The following is a 24,792-nucleotide window of genomic DNA, read 5'->3' as shown; positions in this document are numbered from 1 at the left end:
CTGATGCAATGTCGTCGATAAGATTGCACAAATTCCTATATTTATGGTTGTTGCACTCTAATTTTTTTATTACAACATTGTATTTTTCGTAAGGGTCGTGGTTTGCGAGTATTGCATCTGTACTGCTATCACCGTCAGCAATTCTATATTTATAAATTAATCCATTTTTTTCAACGCTTGTCGAGAAGCCTTCCAAAACAGCTTCACTCTCCATCCCTGAAGCGCTCTTATTTTCATCATAATTGGAAAAGCATTTATGTTCTTTAGGTTCTCTTTCTTCCTTCATTGCTCTTTGGCATACTGCACACGGGACATTTTTTACAATGCAATCTAATATTTTATTTGTTTCATATCCTATTATTAAAACAACTCCTCCTAAGGAATCATAGGATCCTGATCGATAACTTCTTTTTGACCACGCACAATCTACTGCTACTGCAATATAAGGTATGTCGTCGATGACATGTCCTTTTGCTCTTGCAATTTGTGCTTCTTTTAAAGCAGAACCTTTCATTAAATTTTTATTAACCTCTATAACTTGTAACCCTATCTCTAGTCGACTTTTTATATACAATGCAGGACTCATATAGTGCACATTTATAGCTGAAAGTGCTTCTTCCATTGTGGAATATCCAATTCCAGCAGTAATAGTGCCAAGGGCAGAGGCTAAATTAATATCTAACACATCTTCACTCTTCGGTTCTGACCAAATTGGAACAATGGCTCCACATACATCACACTGCAGATTAAATTTAGTTTTTAATCCTTTTCTATAACGGGATACTATTTTCCACATTTTATTTAAGCAACCCTTTTTGTGGTTATTTTCTGCTACTACTTTTTGCAAAGTATCATTTATTACATGGCTCATCATTGAGATTTGCCTCTCCTGTGTTATAAATTCGTCCAAGATTCTTACGTTTTTAAACTTTTTAGGAACATTATTTATAATTTCTTCAATTTCTTCTCCTAAATTTTCTTCTTCGTTTTCAGCTGACATGTCGCTTCCCATTGATGCAATGTCATATTGCCAATCTTCTGTGTTTATTGCATTATTTTCCATGTTTGTTTTATTAAAATTTTTCGTTACACCTTCCATATAATTTATCTTCTCTTCGCTACTAGTTTCTTCTTCTGTTCCTGTTGTTTTAGGCATTATCTCTTCTATTATTATTTCTTCTATTTCATCTGTCACTGTTACTTTTTCTTTGTTATATATTTCTTCCATTAACATTTCTATTTCTTCCACTACCTCTTCAACTTGGTCCATTTCCTCATCCACCTTTTCCGCTCTTTTACTTTCTTTTTTTTCTTCATCCATATTTGCCATAATAATATGGTCCCCGTTGCCATTATTTTTAAAATTGACGTGGTATGCAGTGTCATTTTTTGCTTTTTCCTCTTCTATCAATATTTCCACTTCCTCTATAATCTCTTCAACTTCTTCTATTCCCTCAGTGACTTGTTCCTTATATAGGTCATCTTCTTCCTGCAACAATATTTCATTATAACCACTTACCTGGTTATCCTCATTTTGATTGATGTTGTTGAATTGGATTTCTTTAACTGATTCCTCAATTTCATTTTGATTTATTTGTCCTTCGTTGGTAATGTCCACCGTTCTCGTACAATCGGTTTGTTTCTCGAGCTTTGCACGTTGACGTCTGTACAAGCAAAACAATTAATTAATAAATCGTTTAAAAAAATAGTTGTATCAATAAAAAGTATCTGTATATTTAGTGAACCTTACCCGGTCAGAAAGAAGAGATTGAAAAGAAGTTAATAATTAAATTCTTTTGAGTTAGTTTTTAAAATGATCTAATTATTCGATTGTGAGGGGCCATACTTTAATTACGTCACGCTTTTTCAATTGAACCCCCTCCCTCCCTCCCTATGTAACAGATTTTTGTATACATTAGCGCCATTTTGTTGTTGTGTGTAACAAATAGCTTAACCCCCCCCCCCTCCTCAATGAAGCGTTACGTAATTAAAGAATGTTCCCTGAGTGTGCACGGTCGTATATATAAGTTCGGAAACTTCTCAGGGAAATCGAAGGCCTCCAGTTGGATAGGCGATACTTTAACAAAGTGCCACCGCATGACGTTAGTATCGAGTAGTGCAGGTTTTACTAATAATCACAATGACTTGGAGTTTAGTAACATGTGTTTACATTTAAACCGTACACTGCCCGATCATTTAGTTCTCGTCTATATTGTAGTCTATACGAAAAAATTTCGATCACGCTATCTGACGTTCTTTCTATGTATGGAAGTTTCGGGATCTATGTAAACGACCGCCGGGAGTATAATAAAATCTATGTTTCTAAACTGACATAATTAAATTTTAAACACAGAATCAAAGGAATGAAGTAGTAAAAAAATTTATAAAACGTTATATTCTCCTCAATGTATGCTACAATAATCTAAAACGCTGATTCATGGCAGTAACTTATTTTAATTTTAACTAGCGACATATTCTATATTTGCTCGGTCGAACTTAATTGTTTTTATTTAATAAATTTAAACAATTTTATCATTTCTATTGATTTAAATTCTTATATAAGCAGAGATATAAGATTGCAATTGCTTTGTTTCTTTATCACCCTAAAGATCCCTATTACTTAGACCAACTAGAAAATGATAGGCTGAAAAAATGAAGTAATATATCTTATCAAAAATAGCGACCAAAAATTTTTAAAAGGTTTACCGATTTTTCAGAAACCCAGGTGCGAATTTCGGTCGGCCGCCAGAGATGGTTGGTCGGCCCAACTAGGGCTGCCAACGTCGGCAGCCCTAGTTGGGCCAACCATGGTTCCCATAGTTGGGCCGACTGTGGGGGATAATGGTCGGCATGACTTGGGCAGCCGCAGATGGGCCGATCATCTGGCACGACGGTCAGCAGCCACAGTTGGTTGGGCCAACCGTTGGATACGACGCTGGGCCGACAATCTTTACCATTGTTGGCCCAACTATGGCTGCCGACCGTCGTCTTCACTAACAGTCGGCAAAACTAGGGCAGCCACAGTTGGCACGACTTGGGTACCCATAGTTGGGCCAACCAAGTCGACCCTATGTCAGTCGACGTTATCAATTCGCTAGTTGGCCCGTCCTCTGGCTGCCCAAGGTGGGCCGACCGCCAACTTGCACCTGGGAACTCGAAACCCGGGGGTTTTTTGAGTCGCTGAATTCAAATATGATATCAGATTAACAAAATTTCATTTTTTCCAAAATGCTGGAATAAAAATATTTTTAAAAAATTCAGTATATCTTCCTTGACTAAAAATAAGTGGTGCTCGATGTGTAGTGTTGTTTTTTTAGGTACTACAGGAAGGGAAAAAATAAAAGAACGCGCGACGCGACCTCTGGTGTTTGTAGTACTGATTTTAGCCGAAAAATTTGAAAAAAAATTAAAACAAATTCAGTACATTTTCCGTGACTAAAAATAAGTGGTGCTCGATGTGTAGTCTTGTTTTTTAAGTATAAAATTAACGGAAAAAATATTAGAACGCGTGACGCGACCTCGGGTGTTTGTAGTACTGATTTTAACTCAAAATTCAGTACATCTTCCTTGCCTAAAGATGAGCGTTGCTCGATGTGTAGTCTCGTTTTTTAGGTATATCAGTAACCGAAAGAAATACTAGAAGCGTGACGCGATCTCTGGTGATTCATAGTACTGATTTTAGGCGAAAATTTTTTAAAAAATTTAGTACATCTTCCATGACTAAAACTAAGTGGTGCTCGATGTGTAGTGTTGTTTATTTTAGGTACTACAGGAAGGGAAAAAATAAAAGAACGCGCGACGCGACCTCTGGTGTTTGTAGTACTGATTTTAGCCGAAAAATTTGAAAAAAAATTAAAACAAATTCAGTACATTTTCCGTGACTAAAAATAAGTGGTGCTCGATGTGTAGTCTTGTTTTTTAAGTATAAAATTAACGGAAAAAATATTAGAACGCGTGACGCGACCTCGGGTGTTTGTAGTACTGATTTTAACTCAAAATTCAGTACATCTTCCTTGCCTAAAGATGAGCGTTGCTCGATGTGTAGTCTCGTTTTTTAGGTATATCAGTAACCGAAAGAAATACTAGAAGCGTGACGCGATCTCTGGTGATTCATAGTACTGATTTTAGGCGAAAATTTTTTAAAAAATTTAGTACATCTTCCATGACTAAAACTAAGTGGTGCTCGATGTGTAGTGTTGTTTATTTTAGGTACTACAGGAAAGGAAAAAAATACTAGAACGCGTGATGCGACCTCTGGTGTTTGTAGTACTGATTTTAGCCACAAAATTTGAAAAAAAATTCAGTATTTCTTCCTTGACTGAAGATAAGTATTGCTCGATGTCTAGTCTTGTTTTTAGGTATAACCCCCGGGTTCATAGTTTTAGGAAAATCGAAAAACTTTTTAAAAAATGTTGGTCGCCATTTTGAAAAAAATGAAATTTTGTAAATCTGATGTCAAATTTGAATTCAGCGACCCCAAAGAACTCTTACGCACTCTTTATTGTGAAATGGGAATACCCAAACAGCACAATATCTTGCTGTTAGATTACCTCAAGCTTACATGTAAGTTTTGTAAGCTAACACTGTAAGCTTCAGGTAAGGTCGAGGTATAAGATAAAAACATCTGCCATACAGTAAGCTTACACAGTAATGCCATGGTAAACTTACATGGTAAGCTTACATGGTAGGTGCACTGTAAGCTTATACGGTAAGGTCACCGTAAGCTACCATGGTAAAGTCACTGTAAGGATACAGTAAGCTTACAAGGTAAGCTTATATTATTGCTAACATATAACAAAGTATTAATTTAATGATTTTCCAAGAACTGGGATTCCCCCACTTTCGACTCGCTGGTACATATTACACAGGAACTACTGGGATCAAAGTGTATAAAATTCGAGAGACAATAGTAGTGGGGGAAATGCTCGCTCGACAAACTGGGGAAGCGGCATTTCTGAGAGAGGGTTTACTGGGATGGTTCACTGTATATAAAAAAATTATTTATTGATATCCTTGAAAACTTACCGTGTAAGCTTACTGTAACCTTGCAGTGACCTTGCCATATAAGTTTATCATGGCCTTACTTTGTAAGCTTACTGTACGACGGACATTTTTATCATACCTCGGCCTTACCTGAAGCTTACATGTAAGGTTGAGGTAAGCTTACAGCAACATATTGTGCTGTGTGAGTTACTTTAACTATTTTTTTAATTGGATCTACATTTGCAGGGTTATTAATAGATATTAATTAATGTAAACATTATGTACATATTTAAATAATTTATAATATTTTTAATTAATTGTCAATTAAATGAAGCTGAAACTGGCACCAAGTTTTCAGCACCAAGTTAATTTCTTAAGAATTTAGGTTGGTACTACTGAACGACACAACAAAAAAGTAGGCGCTAAGCAGATTAGCGATTTATAAGCAAAAACAGCATGATCTTTCATGACTTTTAAAAATTTTTACATTATTAAATGACAATTAATTATAAATATTACAAATTATTTATATATGTAATGTTTACATTAATTAATATCTATTAATAACCTTCCAAATGTAGACCAATTAAAAAAAATAGTAAAATTATTCCCATTTCACAATATAGAGTACGTAAAAGTTTTTGGGGTCGCTGAATTCAAATTTGAACTCAGATTTACAAAATATCATTTTTTATACAAAATGGCGGTTCCAAAATAGAGGCCAAAATTTTTTAAAAAGTTTATCAATTTTCCTAAAACTAAAAACCCGGGGGTTTTCGGGGTCGCTGAATTCAAACTTGACCTCAAATTTACAAAATATCATTTTTTATCCAAAATGGCGGACCAAAAATGGCGACCAAACATTTTTAAAAAGTTTATCAATTTTTCTAAAACTAGGAACCTGAGGGTTTTCGGGGTCGCTGAATTCAAATTTGACCTCAAATTTACAAAATATCATTTTTTATTCAAAATGGCGAAACGAAAATTTTTAAAAAGTTTTTTGAATGTCCTAAAACTAGGTACCCCGGGGGTTATCAGGGTCGCTGAATTCAAATTTGACATCAGATTTACAAAATATCATTTTTTACTCCAAATGGAGGATCAATCAAAACCACAAACACGAGTGGTCGTGTCACGCGTTCTAGTATTTTTTTTCAGTTACTGTTATACTTAAAGAACAAGACTACACATCGAGCACCACTTATTTTTAGTCAAGGAAGATGTACTGAATTTAAAAAAAAAAATTTAACGTTTTTTGACTACAATAAGTACTACAAACACCAGAGGTCGCATCACGCGTTCTAGTATTTTTCTTCAGTCACTGTTATACCTAAAGAAAAAGACTACACATCGAGCACCACTTATTTTTACTCAAGGAAAATGTACTGAATTTTTTAAAAAAAATTTGTAACGTTTTTTGACTAAAATCATTACTACAAACACCAGAGGTCGCGTCACGCGTTCTAGTATTTTTTTTCAGTTACTGTTATACCTTAAGTTCAAGACTACATATCGAGCACCACTTATTTTTAGTCAAGGAAGACTTACTGAATTTTTTTCAAATTTTTTTATACGTTTTTTGGCTAAAAATCAGTACTAGAAACACCAAGGGTCGCGTCACGCGTTCTAGTATTTTTTTTTCAATTACAGTTACACCTAAAAAACAAGACTACACATCCAGCACCACTTATTTTTAGTCAAGGAAGACTTACTGAATTTTTTTCAAATTTTTTTTACGTTTTTTGGCTAAAAATCAAAACCACAAACACGAGTGGTCGTGTCACGCGTTCTAGTATTTTTTTTCAGTTACTGTTATACTTAAAGAACAAGACTACACATCGAGCACCACTTATTTTTAGTCAAGGAAGATGTACTGAATTTAAAAAAAAAATTTAACGTTTTTTGACTACAATAAGTACTACAAACACCAGAGGTCGCATCACGCGTTCTAGTATTTTTCTTCAGTCACTGTTATACCTAAAGAAAAAGACTACACATCGAGCACCACTTATTTTTACTCAAGGAAAATGTACTGAATTTTTTAAAAAAAATTTGTAACGTTTTTTGACTAAAATCATTACTACAAACACCAGAGGTCGCGTCACGCGTTCTAGTATTTTTTTTCAGTTACTGTTATACCTTAAGTTCAAGACTACATATCGAGCACCACTTATTTTTAGTCAAGGAAGACTTACTGAATTTTTTTCAAATTTTTTTATACGTTTTTTGGCTAAAAATCAGTACTAGAAACACCAAGGGTCGCGTCACGCGTTCTAGTATTTTTTTTTCAATTACAGTTACACCTAAAAAACAAGACTACACATCGAGCACCACTTATTTTTAGTCAAGGAAGACTTACTGAATTTTTTTCAAATTTTTTTTACGTTTTTTGGCTAAAAATCAGTACTACAAACACCAGGGGTCGCGTCACGCGTTCTAGTATTTTTTTTCAATTACAGTTACACCTAAAAAACAAGACTACACATCGAGCACCACTTATTTTTAGTCAAGGAAGATGTACTGAATTTAAAAAAAAAATTTAACGTTTTTTGACTACAATAAGTACTACAAACACCAAAGGTCGCATCACGCGTTCTAGTATTTTTCTTCAGTCACTGTTATACCTAAAGAAAAAGACTACACATCGAGCACCACTTATTTTTACTCAAGGAAAGTGTACTGAATTTTTTAAAAAAAATTTGTAACGTTTTTTGACTAAAATCATTACTACAAACACCAGAGGTCGCGTCACGCGTTCTAGTATTTTTTTTCAGTTACTGTTATACCTTAAGTTCAAGACTACATATTGAGCACCACTTATTTTTAGTCAAGGAAGACTTACTGAATTTTTTTCAAATTTTTTTATACGTTTTTTGGCTAAAAATCAGTACTAGAAACCCCAGGGGTCGCGTCACGCGTTCTAGTATTTTTTTTTCAATTACAGTTACACCTAAAAAACAAGACTACACATCGAGCACCACTTATTTTTAGTCAAGGCAGACTTACTGAATTTTTTTCAAATTTTTTTTACGTTTTTTGGCTAAAAATCAGTACTACAAACACCAAGGGTCGCGTCACGCGTTCTAGTATTTTTTTTTCAATTACAGTTACACCTAAAAAACAAGACTACACATCGAGCACCACTTATTTTTAGTCAAGGAAGACTTACTGAATTTTTTTTACGTTTTTTGGCTAAAAATAAGTACTATAAACACCAGGGGTCGCGTCACGCGTTCTAGTATTTTTTTTCAATTACAGTTACACCTAAAAAACAAGACTACACATCGAGCACCACTTATTTTTAGTCAAGGAAGACTTACTGAATTTTTTTCAAATTTTTTTTACGTTTTTTGGCTAAAAATCAGTACTACAAACACCAGGGGTCGCGTCACGCGTTCTAGTATTTTTTTTCAATTACAGTTACACCTAAAAAACAAGACTACACATCGAGCACCACTTATTTTTAGTCAAGGAAGATGTACTGAATTAAAAAAAAAAATTTAACGTTTTTTGACTACAATAAGTACTACAAACACCAGAGGTCGCATCACGCGTTCTAGTATTTTTCTTCAGTCACTGTTATACCTAAAGAAAAAGACTACACATCGAGCACCACTTATTTTTACTCAAGGAAAGTGTACTGAATTTTTTAAAAAAAATTTGTAACGTTTTTTGACTAAAATCATTACTACAAACACCAGAGGTCGCGTCACGCGTTCTAGTATTTTTTTTCAGTTACTGTTATACCTTAAGTTCAAGACTACATATCGAGCACCACTTATTTTTAGTCAAGGAAGACTTACTGAATTTTTTTCAAATTTTTTTATACGTTTTTTGGCTAAAAATCAGTACTAGAAACCCCAGGGGTCGCGTCACGCGTTCTAGTATTTTTTTTTCAATTACAGTTACACCTAAAAAACAAGACTACACATCGAGCACCACTTATTTTTAGTCAAGGAAGACTTACTGAATTTTTTTCAAATTTTTTTTACGTTTTTTGGCTAAAAATCAGTACTACAAAAACCAGGGGTCGCGTCACGCGTTCTAGTATTTTTTTTTCAATTACAGTTACACCTAAAAAACAAGACTACACATCGAGCACCACTTATTTTTAGTCAAGGAAGACTTACTGAATTTTTTTTACGTTTTTTGGCTAAAAATCAGTACTATAAACACCAGGGGTCGCGTCACGCGTTCTAGTATTTTTTTTCAATTACAGTTACACCTACAAAACAAGACTACACATCGAGAACCACTTATTTTTAGTCAAGGAAGATGTAATGAATTTTTTTCAAATTTTTTTTACGTTTTTTGGCTAAAAATCAGTACTACAAACACCAGGGGTCGCGTCACGCGTTCTAGTATTTTTTTTCAATTACAGTTACACCTAAAAAACAAGACTACACATCGAGCACCACTTATTTTTAGTCAAGGAAGATGTACTGAATTTAAAAAAAAAAATTTAACGTTTTTTGACTACAATAAGTACTACAAACACCAGAGGTTGCATCACGCGTTCTAGTATTTTTCTTCAGTCACTGTTATACCTAAAGAAAAAGACTACACATCGAGCACCACTTATTTTTACTCAAGGAAAATGTACTGAATTTTTTAAAAAAAATTTGTAACGTTTTTTGACTAAAATCATTACTACAAACACCAGAGGTCGCGTCACGCGTTCTAGTATTTTTTTTCAGTTACAGTTACACCTAAAAAACAAGACTACACATCGAGAACCACTTATTTTTAGTCAAGGAAGATGTAATGAATTTTTTTCAAATTTTTTTTACGTTTTTTGGCTAAAAATCAGTACTACAAACACCAGGGGTCGCGTCACGCGTTCTAGTATTTTTTTTCAATTACAGTTACACCTAAAAAACAAGACTACACATCGAGAACCACTTATTTTTAGTCAAGGAAGATGTAATGAATTTTTTTCAAATTTTTTTTACGTTTTTTGGCTAAAAATCAGTACTATAAACACCAGAGGTCGCGTCACGCGTTCTAGTATTTTTTTTCAATTACAGTTACATTTAAAAAACAAGACTACACATCGAGCACCACTTATTTTTAGTCAAGGAAGATGTAATGAATTTTTTTCAAATTTTTTTTACGTTTTTTTTAAAAAATTCAGTCCCTTTTCTTTGACTAAACATAAGTGGTGCTCGATGTGCAGTCTTGTTTTTAGGTATAACAGTAACTGATAAAAAATACTTGAATGCGTGACGCGATCTCTGGTGTTTGTGGTTTTGATTGATCCGTTATTTTGAATAAGAAATGAAGTTTTGTAAATCTGTGTTCTAAATTCAGCGACCCCGAAAACCTTCGGGTTTTTAGTTTTAGGAAAATTGATAAACTTTTTAAAAAATTTTGGCCTCCATTTTGGAACCGCCATTTTGTATAAAAAATGATATTTTGTAAATCTGAGGTCAAATTTGAATTCAGGGACGCCGAAAACCCGCGGTTTCCTAGTTTGAGAAAAATTTATAAACTTTTTAAAAATTTTTGGTCGCCATTTTGGATCCTCCATTTTGTATAAAAAATGATATTTTGTAAATCTGATATCAAATTTGAATTCAGCGGCCCCAAAAACCCCCGGGTTCCTAGTTTTAGGAAATTCGATAAACTTTTTAAAAATTTTTGCCGACATTTTTGATCCGCCATTTTGTATAAAAAATGATATTTTGTAAATCTGAGGTCAAATTTGAATTCAGCGACCCCAAAAACTTTTACGTACTCTATATTGTGAAATGGGAATAATTTTATTATTGTTTTTAATTGGATCTACATTTGGAGGGTTATTAATAGATATTAATTAATGTAAACATTACATATATAAATAATTTGTAATATTTATAATTAATTGTCATTTAATAACACAGCCACTCAAAAAAAATAGTTTTGATCTGGGGGTCTGACTATGCTTACTTTATGTTTTTTGGGTCGCTGAATCCAAATTCGAGGTCCGTTTTACCCCATCAGATCAGGATTTTGAGATAACCTCAAAAAACCAATATGGCGGACACTTTTTCGAAAAATTCATCGGAATCGCATGTAACTCAATTGGGATCTGAAATACTGCGATACGCCATCTGGTGAGAGCCTCGTTGTGGTGGCCATGTTTTCATTCCGTGTTTCTCTAACATATACAAAAGAAAGAGATAAAAAACCAAGATGGTTGTCACAAGAAGGCTCAGGGGTGGGTCAGTTTCGCGTGATTTCTGATCCCAATACTCGGGGGTTTTTGGGGTCGCTGATCACGAATCTAATGTCAGTTTTTCAAAATTCAAAATGGTGGTTCTTTTTTTGAAAAATTCATCGGATTTGCCTGAAACTCGTTCCTAGGGGGTTTTTGGGGTCGCTGATCACGAATTCGAAAAATTCATCGGAATCGACTGAAACTCGTTACCCGGGGGTTTTCGCAGTCGCTGATTACGAATTTGAAGTCAGTTTTAAAAAATTCAACATGGCATCGTAACAAATTTGCACCCCGGTGACACTTGTACCATTTTCTATAGGAATAAACTCGGCTGAGAACTGACCGTCGCCACCAGTGGCGCTGGCTGTGTAGTGGGAACATTTCAATGAAAATGCATGGGATAACACAGAAAAATTTACTTTTTACTTATTAAAGTTTATTTAATCGTGTTTATTTGGGCATACAATTAATTTAGAAACTTTTAAACATATTTTATAATATAACTCACTTTAGAAAAGAGTGAAGTTTTTTATTTATAACGAAAAATATGTACCAATTCCTGGCGGGAAATTCAAATTGAGTAATTATTATGTACTCATCAAATATCACAAATAAAAGTATTTAACAATTTATTATAAATATTGTAAAATATTATAGAATAAATATCAGCAATTAATAAAATAATAATTTATAATAATTTATTTTATTTGAATTTCCCGCCAGGAATTGGTACATATTTTTCGTTATAAATAAAAAACTTCACTCTTTTCTAAAGTGAGTTATATTATAAAATATGTTTAAAAGTTTCTAAATTAATTATATGCACAAATAAACACGATTAAATAAACCTTAATAAGTGAGAAGTAAATTTTTGTGTGTTATCCCATGAATTTTCATTGAAATGTTCCCACTACACAGCCAGCGCCACCGGTGGCAACAGTCAAATCTGGTCTGAGTTTCAACTCAAGAGTGTCACCGGGGTGCTTTGTTAAGTGTATCTGCCATGACGGCATTTTTCGAAAGTGTCCGCCATCTTGAATTTTTGAAAACTGAATTCAAATTCGTAATCAGCGACTCCGAAAACCCCCGAGTATTGAGTTTCATGCGATTCCGATGAATTTTTCGAAAAAGTGTCCGCCATATTGGTTTTTTGAGGTTATCTCAAAATTCTGATCTGTTGGGGTAAAACGTACCTCGAATTCGGATTCAGCGACCCAAAAAACATAAAGAAGGAAAAGTCAGACCCCCAGATCAAAATTTTTTTTGTGTGGCTGTGTAATTTGTGTTAAATACAAAGTATTGAAGTTAAATACACGGAATATTTCAAGCTAATAAGGGGTCATTCATAAAGTAAGTGATACATTTTTTCAAAGTTTTGACACCCGCCATGCCTCTTGTGATGCTTTTTCCATTTACGATTAACACACTGCAAAAAGAAGTATCTTATTATAAGACACATTGGAAGCAAGTTACCAAAAGTATATTTCTATCTATCTTATATCTTAAGAAACTAATGCATTTTAAAATGTTTATGATAACTTAGAAGCAAGTTGTAAAAAACATCTTAAAAAGGCGACTAAAACATCTTAAAATAAGATACTTCTTTTTGCAGTGCATGTAGTGTGATATTCTGCTGACCCCACCCCCTCTCCCCCTAAAGCATCACATGCTTTATGGATGGCTCCTAAATAACTATTTCAATCAATTGTGGAAATTATTCCATTCAAATAAATATTTACTAGACATCATTATTTTATTTTATCGTATCAAAGAAATAGTAATTTTAATCAAATACAAAGTATTCAAATCAAAAAAATGTAATATTCAGAGCTAATAAATAATTATTTGAATCAATTATGAAAATTATTTCATTCAATACTGATGCATGTTTTGTTATTCAAATAATTTTTACTTGCATGAATAAAATATTTTTCTTGAAAAAATATAAATTTTCTTGAATTAAATATTTAATTATTTATCATAAGTAATTGTTTTAATTGAAACTAAAAACTCTTTAATTATGTCAATTATTATTTTATTTGATCCAAATAAATAATTTATTTGCATAAAATGTAAGAATTTTTTGAATTCAAATAAATCAAAATTTGAATTGAATAAATAACATATATATTTACTAATTCTTCCATTTCTAAATTAAATTCTTACTAAAATACTATTTATTAAATAACATTCGAATTAATTATCTGGCGAATATAAATTAAAAGTAATAATAAATTAATTAATTAAAAAATATATAATTTCTGCATAATATGATCGGATATTTTCATTTTTCAACTAATTCATACATAGAATTAATGGAGTTAAACATAGAAAATTTTGCTATTCGATTATATTTGAGTGTATTATTTTCAAAAAAAGTGTTACTATATTTTTATTAAAAACGCGATTGGGATCGTCCATAAATTACGTCACACCTTAAGGAGAAGGGGGGGTCAAGTAATTTGTGACAACCAGCAGAAAAAATGGCGCTAATGTATGGAAAATGTGCGACGTGGGGAGGGGGGGGTCTAAAATGCTCAAAAATAATGTGACGTAATTTATGGACGGCCCCTTTTTTGTTGTTCTCCATTATTGTAAACATTAATTTTTTGTTCATTAAAAAATATTTTGACGTTTGGAAATAGAAAATTTTGCTTTTCGATCATATAAGAGTGTATTATTTTCAAAAAAAGTGTAAATTTATTTTTATTAAAAAGGCGTTTTTTGTTGTTCTCCATTATTGTGAACATTAATTTTTTGTTCATTAAAAAATATTTTTACGTTTGGAAATAGAAAATTTTGCTTTTCGATCATATATGAGTGTATTATTTTCAAAAAAGTGTTACTATATTTTTATTAAAAACGCGTTTTTTGTTGCTCTCTATTATTGTAAACATTAATTTTTTGTTCTTTAAAAAATATTTTGACGTTTGGACATAGAAAATTTTGCTATTCGATCATATATGAGTGTATTATTTTCAAAAAAAAGTGTAAATATATTTTTATTAAAAACGCGTATTTTATTGTTCTCAATCATTGTAAACATAAATTTTTTGTTCATTAAAAAATATTTTGACGTTTCGACATAGAAAATTTTTCTTTTCGATCATATATGAGTGTATTATTTTCAAAAAAAAGTGTAAATATATTTTTATTAAAAAATACTGATAAACTATACTAATGGTGATGAAGATTTTATAAACAATTGTTATGTATAAAATAATAAATTAATTTTTTAAATGTAATAGATAACAAATTAATAAAAAGTTTTATGTGAAAAATAACAGTAAAAAAATATAAATTTTCTATGTTCAAAATAATCAAGAATAATCTTTTTTAGTGTTATATAATTCTAATTCTAATTAATAATTAATTCTATTAACTTACCTTAATCTAGCAGCTTTTGTCATGGATAATCTTCTCCCAGATGTTTTATATTTCCCATTCCTCTTCTTATTGCACTTATTTAATATTTGTTTTATTTTCTCCTGTCCATTTTTTGATTCCTCCATTGTTTTTTTATCACTACACTTTTTTCCGCAGGCACAACAGTGATATATCTCCTGTCCTTTCGTCACTAATCACATTACACTTTCTAAAAAAAGGTAGAAATTGAAATTTTTTCCAACACTTTTTATATTTGTTAAATGCAAAATATAAATAATACACGCAACCGTATGCGATACAAACTTTGCTGGTTCGATCGGGTCAACAATGCACGTATCAAAACAAACAAGCCGGCCGGCTTTCTGTTTTCTTGCGGTTATAGGTTCCCTCGTGTTATACTTCGTTCTCTCTTTCTCTTATGTTGCGTCTACTCATCAAAGCGCGCTCTGTCAACAGCACTGGAATCACTTCACTTCATTGCGACCAGTGTTTCAAGTGGTTTGCGGAATTTTGGTAAGTATCTTTTTCATTACGCATAAAAAGTACTTTTATAATATTTTGATTTGTATGTATATCTAAATTCAGTAGATTTTTTATGTTTTTAGTGTAAAAAAAATACATAATTTGATACTTTAATAATATAATATTAGTGTTCTTTGAAAACTTTTCAAATAACCTCAAATTAACCTCAGATTTTAAAGTTAACAGAATTCAATGTATTTTCACATTTTTATTGATTTATTTTATTTCTAACAAAATATTATTATTTTAAAATATTTTTTCATCAATAATTTTAAGTATGATTTTAGTTTTTATTGAATATTTTTTGATTTTATGTGTGCAATAACTTGATTTTCATTATAAATAAATATGTGACAGGGGCAATGTACTTAGTTATTTTTTCTTCCGAGTTGAAACACATTTTAATTTTTCTTATTATTTACTTTTACATCTTGAAATAATTTACTTCATATTTTTAATTTATTTAATTATTTATATTACATTTCAATTGATTTTATTTTCGATTTTCAAAATATGGAATTTTTTCTCTAATATTTCAGTTTAATTATCTTTTGACATTTCAATTAAATTTTTCTAGAAAATTTATTAATATATTTTTTTGAATTAAAGTTAATATTCAGTATTTTTTGTTTCTGCATACAATATGCTGACTTTTTAATTTTATATAGTAAAAATATAAAAAAGTTTCCTTTCAAAAGTTGAAGTTTTAAGAATTTTTCATTATTTGAACACAAATAACTCCTTTTTTAGAAAAATAAAAAACTCCTGTCCTTGTTTTATTATTTTTATTTATAACCTCTTTTCCATTGTATTAAAATTTGTTGTACGAAAACAAGCTAGTTTTTATATATTTTGCATTTAAAAAATGTTATATAAAAACAGAATTTAAAGGTTAAAATGAAAGTTTTGTAAAACTGAAATTAATTGCATTAAATAAATTTGAAATTAACCATAAAAATTAATTAATATATTCGTTAATTATATAATTAATTTTTGTTTTCTTTAAATATTTTTTTATCAGACAGCAACCTTCATTTTTTAAAATTTCTTGCAATTTATCTTTTAAATTCGTGTTTAATAACATTTTAAAAATGAAATAAAAGTAAAAAATAGCTCGTTCCAAAACGACAGACTTTAATATAATAAAAGAGGAAATATAATTTTGCACAAAGTGGGGATTTTTTTCTTTTTTCGGAAAAGTATTTATCTGTGTTCAAATCCGCGAAAATTCTCAAAAAACCTCAACAATAAATTAACTTTTTTCATATTTTTACAATATAAAATTAAAAAGTCAGCATATTATAAGAGTCATTATCACTATGGTCTGTTATGCGAAAATGACACTTATGCAACGTTTATCAACAAAAACATTTTTTTTTTAAATTTAAATATTACGTCTAAATTAAATATGAACCGCCGGATATTATAACGACACATAAAATTTCGTATTCGTTGGCCCCTGGCATCTTAAAAATCAATTTTTAAAACTAAATTTTTTCAAATTACTATCTTATACCAAATTTCCTGACGCATCTTTTTTCTTTTCATAAATTTTTTTGTATTTGTAACAGTTTTTGAGAAAAAACTAAATTTTTCTTAAAATCACTTTTAATTCAAATTTTCATTTTAATTCGTTATAATATGTAAAGTTCTGAATACTTTTCATACAATTTACAGGATTTATCGATTAAACTATTCTTTCAATGACCCTTAATAATAATTCATTTTTAATTTTAAAAAAATTATTAATTTTTCTGTTGCTCGCAAGGCTTTATATTTTTCAAAAGCTTCGTTTATTTAGGAAATTTTCTCTAAGGATAAACTTCCTTTGAATAAAATGTTTATTGATAATAAAAAAAAATTTTATCAAAATAAAACTTTACAGAAATCTTTATTGTGTATCAATAAACATTTTATTCAGAGGAAATTTGTCTTCAAGAAAAATTCCCTAAAAAAAACAAAGCGTTATAAAAATAAAAAGCCCTATTCTAACACTGAGCAACAAAAGAATTAATAACTTTTTTTCTAATTAAAAAATGAAGAATTATTATTAAGGATCATTTAAAGGATAGTTTAAACTATAACTATTGTATGCAAAAATATTCAGAACTTTTTATTTTAGAACGAATTAAAGTAAAAATTTTAATTAAAGGTGATTTTATTAAAAATTTAGTTTTTTGCTTCTTTCTCAAACAACTGTTACAAATAAACAAAAAAAATTTATGACGAGAAAAAAGATGCGCCACGAAATTTCCTACAAGATAATAATTTGAAAAAATTTATTTTTAAAAATTGATCTTTAAGGTACCAGGGGCCAACGAATAGCGTTGTAGAAATTTTTTTTTTCGTTATAATATCCGGCGGCTCATATTTAACATAGGCGGAATATTTATCTGAAAAATGCTTTAAATATTCCGCCTACAATAAATATATTTAATTAGGCTCAATATACAATTTTAAAAAAAAATTTCGTTGATAAACATTGTGTACTTCAGCTTCGTGAATTGAATTTTTTAATTTGAATATGGAATTTGGTAACACAATTATTCAACTTTGACAAAAATGAAAAAAAGAATTGTCAAAATTTGACACAAATTTGATACGTCATAACATTACCATTAAAAAAAACGTGAAATCAGTAACGAGCAACTTCAAGTTAGGACAGAAGAACAGACCAAGAATTTTATTATTATATAATATTATTCTTTTGTTGTAGTAAATTCAGAAGTAAATTTCAAAGTAAAAACAAAATTTCTAATTTTTCAAAAATATCGATTTTCGTGATTGCTGTAACAATTTATCCATGACTTCTCTAAAAAAATATGTTTTATAGTAAGCAAGATATTTTTTAAAGAGATCATCTGAAATCAAAAAATGAAAAATCTATCTATATTAATAAAATCAGACTTTTGTCTGTACATTGCTCCAAATTAATTTTTTCTTGCATAGTTTATCATTTTAAGTAGTAAAGATAACAAATATGCCATAAATAAAAATTCTGTCTGTCTGTCTGTCTGTCTGTCTGTCGTCAATATTTTGTACCGGCACAACTTTAAAACGGCTCAACCGATTGAGGTGAAACTTGGCAGTGTATTCAGTCTTAACGTAACTTAAAATCTTAGCCATATTTGATTAAAAAATATTAACATGAACGAAAGTTATGACATTTTTTCAAAAAATTTAAAAAAATCAAAAAAATGCAAATTTTTTATTTTTTGTCAGATTGATTTGAAACTATTTGTACCTAATTTTTTCACATAAATGCAATCAATTTTTTTATTAAATTAAGTAAATAGTCTGAATTTAAAAGTCTAAATCAAATTTTTGAATTTCCAATTTTTTTAATAACATTGTAATATAAGAATTCGTTATGTTCAACTTTTTATAAGTAAAACAATAATGTTTTTAGTCTGTTGGGTATTAAACGCAATCTTAGCTGCACACCAATGAAAAATATTAATTTAAACAAAAATATGACACTTTCAAAAAATTTAAAATATTTAACATTTTTTATTTTTTGATAATTCTTTACTAAACGTTCTTTATTTAAAATTTTGTGACCAATTAAGTATGCTTTTAACAAGAAATTTTAAGAATTTTAATTTAAGAATTTTATCAGAATTTTAAAATTAATAATTGCAAATCTGAATATGAAATCAGATATTGTAAAAATAAAAAATCGAAAATTACTTTTTTACTCTTTGAAATTAACAATTATTATATTTAAATTATTATTATTATTATTATAGATACAAATTATTTTTAAATATAATAAAACTAAATAAACTAAATAAACTTAAATATAATATAATAAATATAATAAAATTAAATTATTTTCATTTTATTTAAAAGAAATTTTTCTATTAAAAATTTATTCTTCAAATAATTTTTAAAGTTTTTTAAAATTTTAATTTAAATTGTATTGATTAAAATAATTTTTATTTTCAATACTATAAAATTAAATACAATTTTAAATTATTTTAATTTTATTAAAAGCAGTGAAAAAATTAAATTGAATTGAATAAATAATAATTAAAAATTTATAAAAAGATATTTTAATACAGGAGAACACGCATAGTTGGATGTAATTATAAATTTCAAAATTTATTAAATCTAAATATTATAACCGTCGAAGACGGGTGCGACAGCTAGTATTTATTTAATATAAGATCAAATCTTGTCTTCGAATAAAAAATATTAGATTTACACAAAGTGGCAGCTTTAAAAAAAGAAATTAAATTTTTTTAGAAGCTGCAACTTTGTAAATGTAATATTCTTTTTATTTCTTAAAAAAACAAGATTTGGTCTTTTCTTAAATATTTTGCTGTTTTTGATTTCAAATGATCAAATTAGAAAATATCTTGCTTACACAGACACAATTTCTAGAAAAACAGTGGGAAAATCGTTGCAACAGCCACGAAAATCGATATTTTTGCAAAATTATAAATATTATTTATTTATTATTATTTTAAAAATATTTTACTTTGAAAGTTACATAATCTGATGCAAAAGATTCCATTTTAATAAATTAAAAACTTTCTTATTTTTTATTGAAGTATAAAAATAATTTTTTCAAGACAAATTAATTTATTATTTTATACTTCGCAGAAATATAACATGGGAGGAAGAAGATCCAACACAAATCAAGAGAAAGTAAGTTATCATCAGTTCAATTTTATAATATAATAATTTTTTAAAAATTTCTAAAGATTTCTTTTATGCAGGAAAATATGAATGCTCAAAAAGTGGAAGATCTGCGGCTTCAAGCAGAACAGTTGAAGCAACAGCAGGAACAGTTGCGTCAGCAACAGGAGCTGTTTCAGCAGCAACAGGAGCAGTTTCGGCAGCAGTAGGAACAAATGCGACAGCAGCATCCAAATGACTAGCAACAGCCGCAGCATCAGATAGAACCGCTGCCTTCTTCCTCACAGCAGCCGTCCTTCGCGTCGCAGACGTTTTTCGCGCCACAGCCGCCCTTCTTGCAGCAGCCACTACAGTTACCACAGCAGCCGTACCCGCGTACTTATACCGTACCCGCCTATCAACAAGGCCAATACTGGCCACAGAACCAATCACCAAAAGAGCCCTTACAGCAGGAGTCTTCAGTAGAAGAGCTGCAGTCAAAAAGGCAGCCACTCAAACAAAATTCTCAACAATATGTGAGTATAATTAATTTAAAATTTTCGTATATGAGGCATTTTACGTGTAATGTCCTGAGTTAAAAATTGATTTCTCGAAAAAAGTAAAACTTAGGAAAATTGTAAAATATCCCCAAAAATGTTTTTGACTTTTTTGAAATTTTGGGGGAGATAGAGAGGGGTCAATTTTATCAGTTTTCCCTGACACCTCTTAATATTTGATTTTTTTCTGTCTATAAATGCAATCTAAAAAATTTTATCAGGTATGTTTTTTGAAGGTTTTTTCATGCACTTTCCAATAGTGAATTTAGTTTTTTAAAATATTTGAATTTTGACCTTGATTTTCTATAATTAAACATAACTCTGATATTTTCACTGAAATCGATGTGATTTTTTTAAAAATAAATAATTACAAACGAAATATGAGGTTTTTTCCGATCTGTATATAAATTTTCAGAATGCCGATTTTTTTTGTTTTCGAGATATTAAATACTAAAGTCGACCGCCGCGCGCGCCGACATAAAATCTTTGACATTTAATATCTCGAACACAAAAAAATCGGCATTCTGAAAACTTATATACAGATCGGAAAAATCCTCAGGCTTTGTTTTCAATTATTTATTTTAAAAAAATCACATCGATTTTAGTTAAAATAGCAAATTTATGTTTAATTATAGAAAATGAAGGTCAATATTCAAAAATTTTAAAACACGAAATTTACCATTGGAAAAAACATGAAAAAACATAACTGCCAAAATTTTTATATTGCATTTATAGGCAGAAAAAATTCAAATAGTAGATGGTGGCAGGGAAAACTGATAAAATTGACCCCCCTCTATCTCCCCCAAAATTTCAAAAAAGTGAAAAAAATTTTTGGGGATTTTTTATTATCAGGTAGGACAACAAGATTTGGTACCTCGAGTTAAAATTTTGAAGTTGTTAAATATCAACTTCAGTTTATTCTTATCAGTGGAATTTGATATTAAAAACTTTAAAAGTTTGTAACTAGAGGCCAAAACTTATTGTGTAAGTTAAAGTATAGACACTCTATCCAGAGCCACAGTAATAATTACACGATCAAAAAAAAAAAAATCAAGCAATATTAATTCAATAAAAATAATAATAAATTAATTTGTTTTAGCTATTGAAAAAATTGGAAAGGAGAGTAATGGACCTGGAAAAAGATATAAGAATTATTAAATTAGATATGCGGAAAATGGATGAAGAACGGGCGAGACAAAGACATCGAGAACGGGAAAGAGAAATTGAACGTGAGAGACAAAAGACGAAAGAAATGCAGAAGGAGTTAGAGAGGGAGACCGAAAAATTGAGGAAAATGAGAAAAGAATATTAATTTATCATAAATTTTGCATTTAAAAAAATCATTTCAATGATTCTAACTTAAAATTAATAAAAATCACTTGAAGTAAAGTATTTTAGTTTATTTTAAGCCTTTTTTCATAATATACATTTCCTTCGTAAAAAATTGAAATTTGTTTATTATAAAAAAATGCAAAAAGTACTTTTTAACCTTTATGAAAATTTATTATTGAGTTACTTTTTTTAAAAATTATTAAAATTTTAATATTGAAAATATTTCAAAATCATACTTATATTTACCTTCTTGAAATTAAAAATTTTCTAAGTACCATTGATCTAAGTTAATATTTGTAAAAAGTGATAGTTAATAGACCAATTAATTTCAGAAAAAAACATTTTTAAACTTAAAAAAAATTTTTTAAATTTTATTTTCCACTTTTATTTTATTTTTTTCACAATTCCACAATAAACAGAAATTAAATTAATTCAACATTTATAATTTAAAAAATGGTTGTTTGCTGAATTTTTCCATTTTTCAATAAAAAAAATTTATTTAAAATTAGAAACAAAATTTAAATCAATAAAAAACACTTTTTTCTACTAAATCTGACCTAACAACAAAATAAGCAATCAAAATAAATCCAATTAAATCAACATTTCTAATTAAAAAAATTGTTGTTTGCTGGATTTTACCATTTTTCAATAAAAAAAAATTTATTTAAAATTAGAAAAAAAATTTAAATAATTTGAAAATACTTTTTTCTAATAAATCTAACCAAACGACAAAATCCACGATCAAAGTAAATTCAATTAATTCAACATTTATAATTTAAAAAATGGTTGTTTGCTGAATTTATCCATTTTTCAATTAAAAAAATTTATTTAAAATTAGAAAAAAAATTTAAATAATTTGAAAATACTTTTTTCTACTAAATCTAACCAAACGACAAAATCCACGATCAAAGTAAATTCAATTAATTCAACATTTCTAATTAAAAAAATGGTTGTTTGCTGGATTTTTCCATTTTTCAATATAAAAATTTATTTAAAATTAGAAAAAAAATTTAAATAAATTAAAAATACTATTTTCTAGTAAATCTGACCTAACGACAAAATCTACGATCAAAGTAAATTCAATTAATTCAACATTTCAAATTTAAAAAATGGTTGTCTGCTGGATTTTTACCATTTTTCAATATAAAAATTTAAATAAATTAAAAATACTATTTTCTAGTAAATCTGACCTAACGACAAAATCTACGATCAAAGTAAATTCAATTAATTCAACATTTCAAATTTAAAAAATGGTTCTCTGCTGGATTTTTCCATTTTTCAATAAAAAAATTTATTTAAAATTAGAAAAAAAATTTAAATAAATTAAAAATACTATTTTGTAGTAAATCTGACCTAACGACAAAATCTACGATCAAAGTAAATTCAATTAATTCAACATTTATCATTTAAAAAATGGTTGTTTGCTGAATTTTTCCATTTTTCAATAACAAAAATTTATTTAAAATTAGAAACAAAATTTAAATCAATAAAAAACACTTTTTTCTACTAAATCTGACCTAACAACAAAATAAGCAATCAAAATAAATCCAATTAAATCAACATTTCTAATTAAAAAAATTGTTGTTTGCTGGATTTTACCATTTTTCAATAAAAAAAAATTTATTTAAAATTAGAAAAAAAATTTAAATAATTTGAAAATACTTTTTTCTAATAAATCTAACCAAACGACAATATCCACGATCAAAGTAAATTCTATTAATCAACATTTCAAATTTAAAAAATGGTTGTCTGCTGGATTTTTCCATTTTTCAATAAAAAAATTTATTTAAAATTAGAAAAAAAATTTAAATAAATTAAAAATACTATTTTCTAGTAAATCTGACCTAACGACAAAATCTACGATCAAAGTAAATTCAATTAATTCAACATTTCTAATTTAAAAAATGGTTGTTTGCTGGATTTTTCCATTTTTCAAAAAACAGAATTTATTTAAAATTAGAAACAAAATTTAAATCAATTAAAAACACTTTTTTCTACTAAATCTGACCTAACAACAAAATAAACAATCAAAATAAATCCAATTAAATGAACATTTCTAATTAAAAATGGTTGTTTGCTGGATTTTACCATTTTTCAATAAAAACAAATTTATTTAAAATTAGAAAAAAATTTAAATAATTTGAAAATACTTTTTTCTACTAAATCTAGCCAAACGACAAAATCCACGTTCAAAGTAAATTCAATTAATTCAACATTATAATTTAAAAAATGGTTGTTTGCTGAATTTTTCCATTTTTCAATAAAAAAAATTTATTTAAAATTAGAAAAAAAATTTAATTAAATTGAAAACACTTTTTTCTAGTAAATCTGACCTAACGACAAAATCTACGATTAAAGTAAATTCAATTAATTCAACAATTCAAATTTAAAAAATGGTTGTTTGCTGGATTTTTCCATTTTTCAATAAAAAAATTTATTTAAAATTAGAAAAAAAATTTAAATAATTTGAAAATACTTTTTTCTACTAAATCTAACCAAACGAAAAAATCCACGATCAAAGTAAATGCAATTAATTTAACATTTCTAATTTAAAAAATGGTTGTTTGTTGGATTTTTCCATTTTTCAATAAAAAAAATTTATTTAAATTTAGAAAAAAAATTTAAATCAATTAAAAACACTTTTTTTACTATATCTGACCTAACAACAACTTCATATACATACCAATTTTACATAAATTAAACTTTAATATTTTAAACAATTTTAAACAATACTTAATAATAATAATAATATAAGAAATAAAATAATTTCTTTTGTACATTAAAATTGTAAAATGATGTAATAGTAAGCATAAAAGATTTATTTTTATTGTGTAATTCAAGTTTTAATTAATAAAATAAATTTTTTTCATTTAAATATTTATTAGTTTATAAGTAATTAATTTAAATATTATATTTTATTTTTAAAATAACAAGAACGTTAAATTTCTATAAATTACAAATTTAAATAATCGCGCGCTATATCAACCCGGACCAATCAGGTGATTTCTACTGAATATTTGTTATAATCGATTCGGCTGTAATGTAACAGTTGTAATATTATTAAAACGCCTCTTTAAATTTTTTACATAAATAAAAATATCATTGTATATTAAATTAATATTATTTCCGTCTCTTTTGTAAAATGCGATGATTTACTTTATTTTGATACTTGTCACTGCTTATGATTCG

General features: G+C 28.4%; 1 protein-coding gene across 1 annotated transcript; it reads left to right on the top strand.

The window, feature by feature from the left end:
* The first annotated feature begins 20,158 nt into the window (after positions 1-20,158).
* LOC127290831 (putative uncharacterized protein DDB_G0271982) lies at positions 20,159-21,610 on the top strand. Its single transcript, XM_051319647.1, has 2 exons — positions 20,159-20,250; positions 21,371-21,610. Exon 2 carries the CDS (start codon positions 21,398-21,400, stop codon positions 21,581-21,583), a length of 186 nt encoding a protein of 61 aa, XP_051175604.1. The 5' UTR covers positions 20,159-20,250; positions 21,371-21,397; the 3' UTR covers positions 21,584-21,610.
* Positions 21,611-24,792: the final 3,182 nt, after the last annotated feature.

The sequence above is a fragment of the Leptopilina boulardi genome, unplaced genomic scaffold (assembly GCF_019393585.1).
Source record: "Leptopilina boulardi isolate dan_hultmark-lab unplaced genomic scaffold, ZJU_Lbou_2.1 LbouV2_89, whole genome shotgun sequence".
Classification (NCBI taxonomy): Eukaryota; Metazoa; Arthropoda; class Insecta; order Hymenoptera; family Figitidae; genus Leptopilina; species Leptopilina boulardi.
This window is presented reverse-complemented; position numbering and strand designations above follow the sequence as displayed.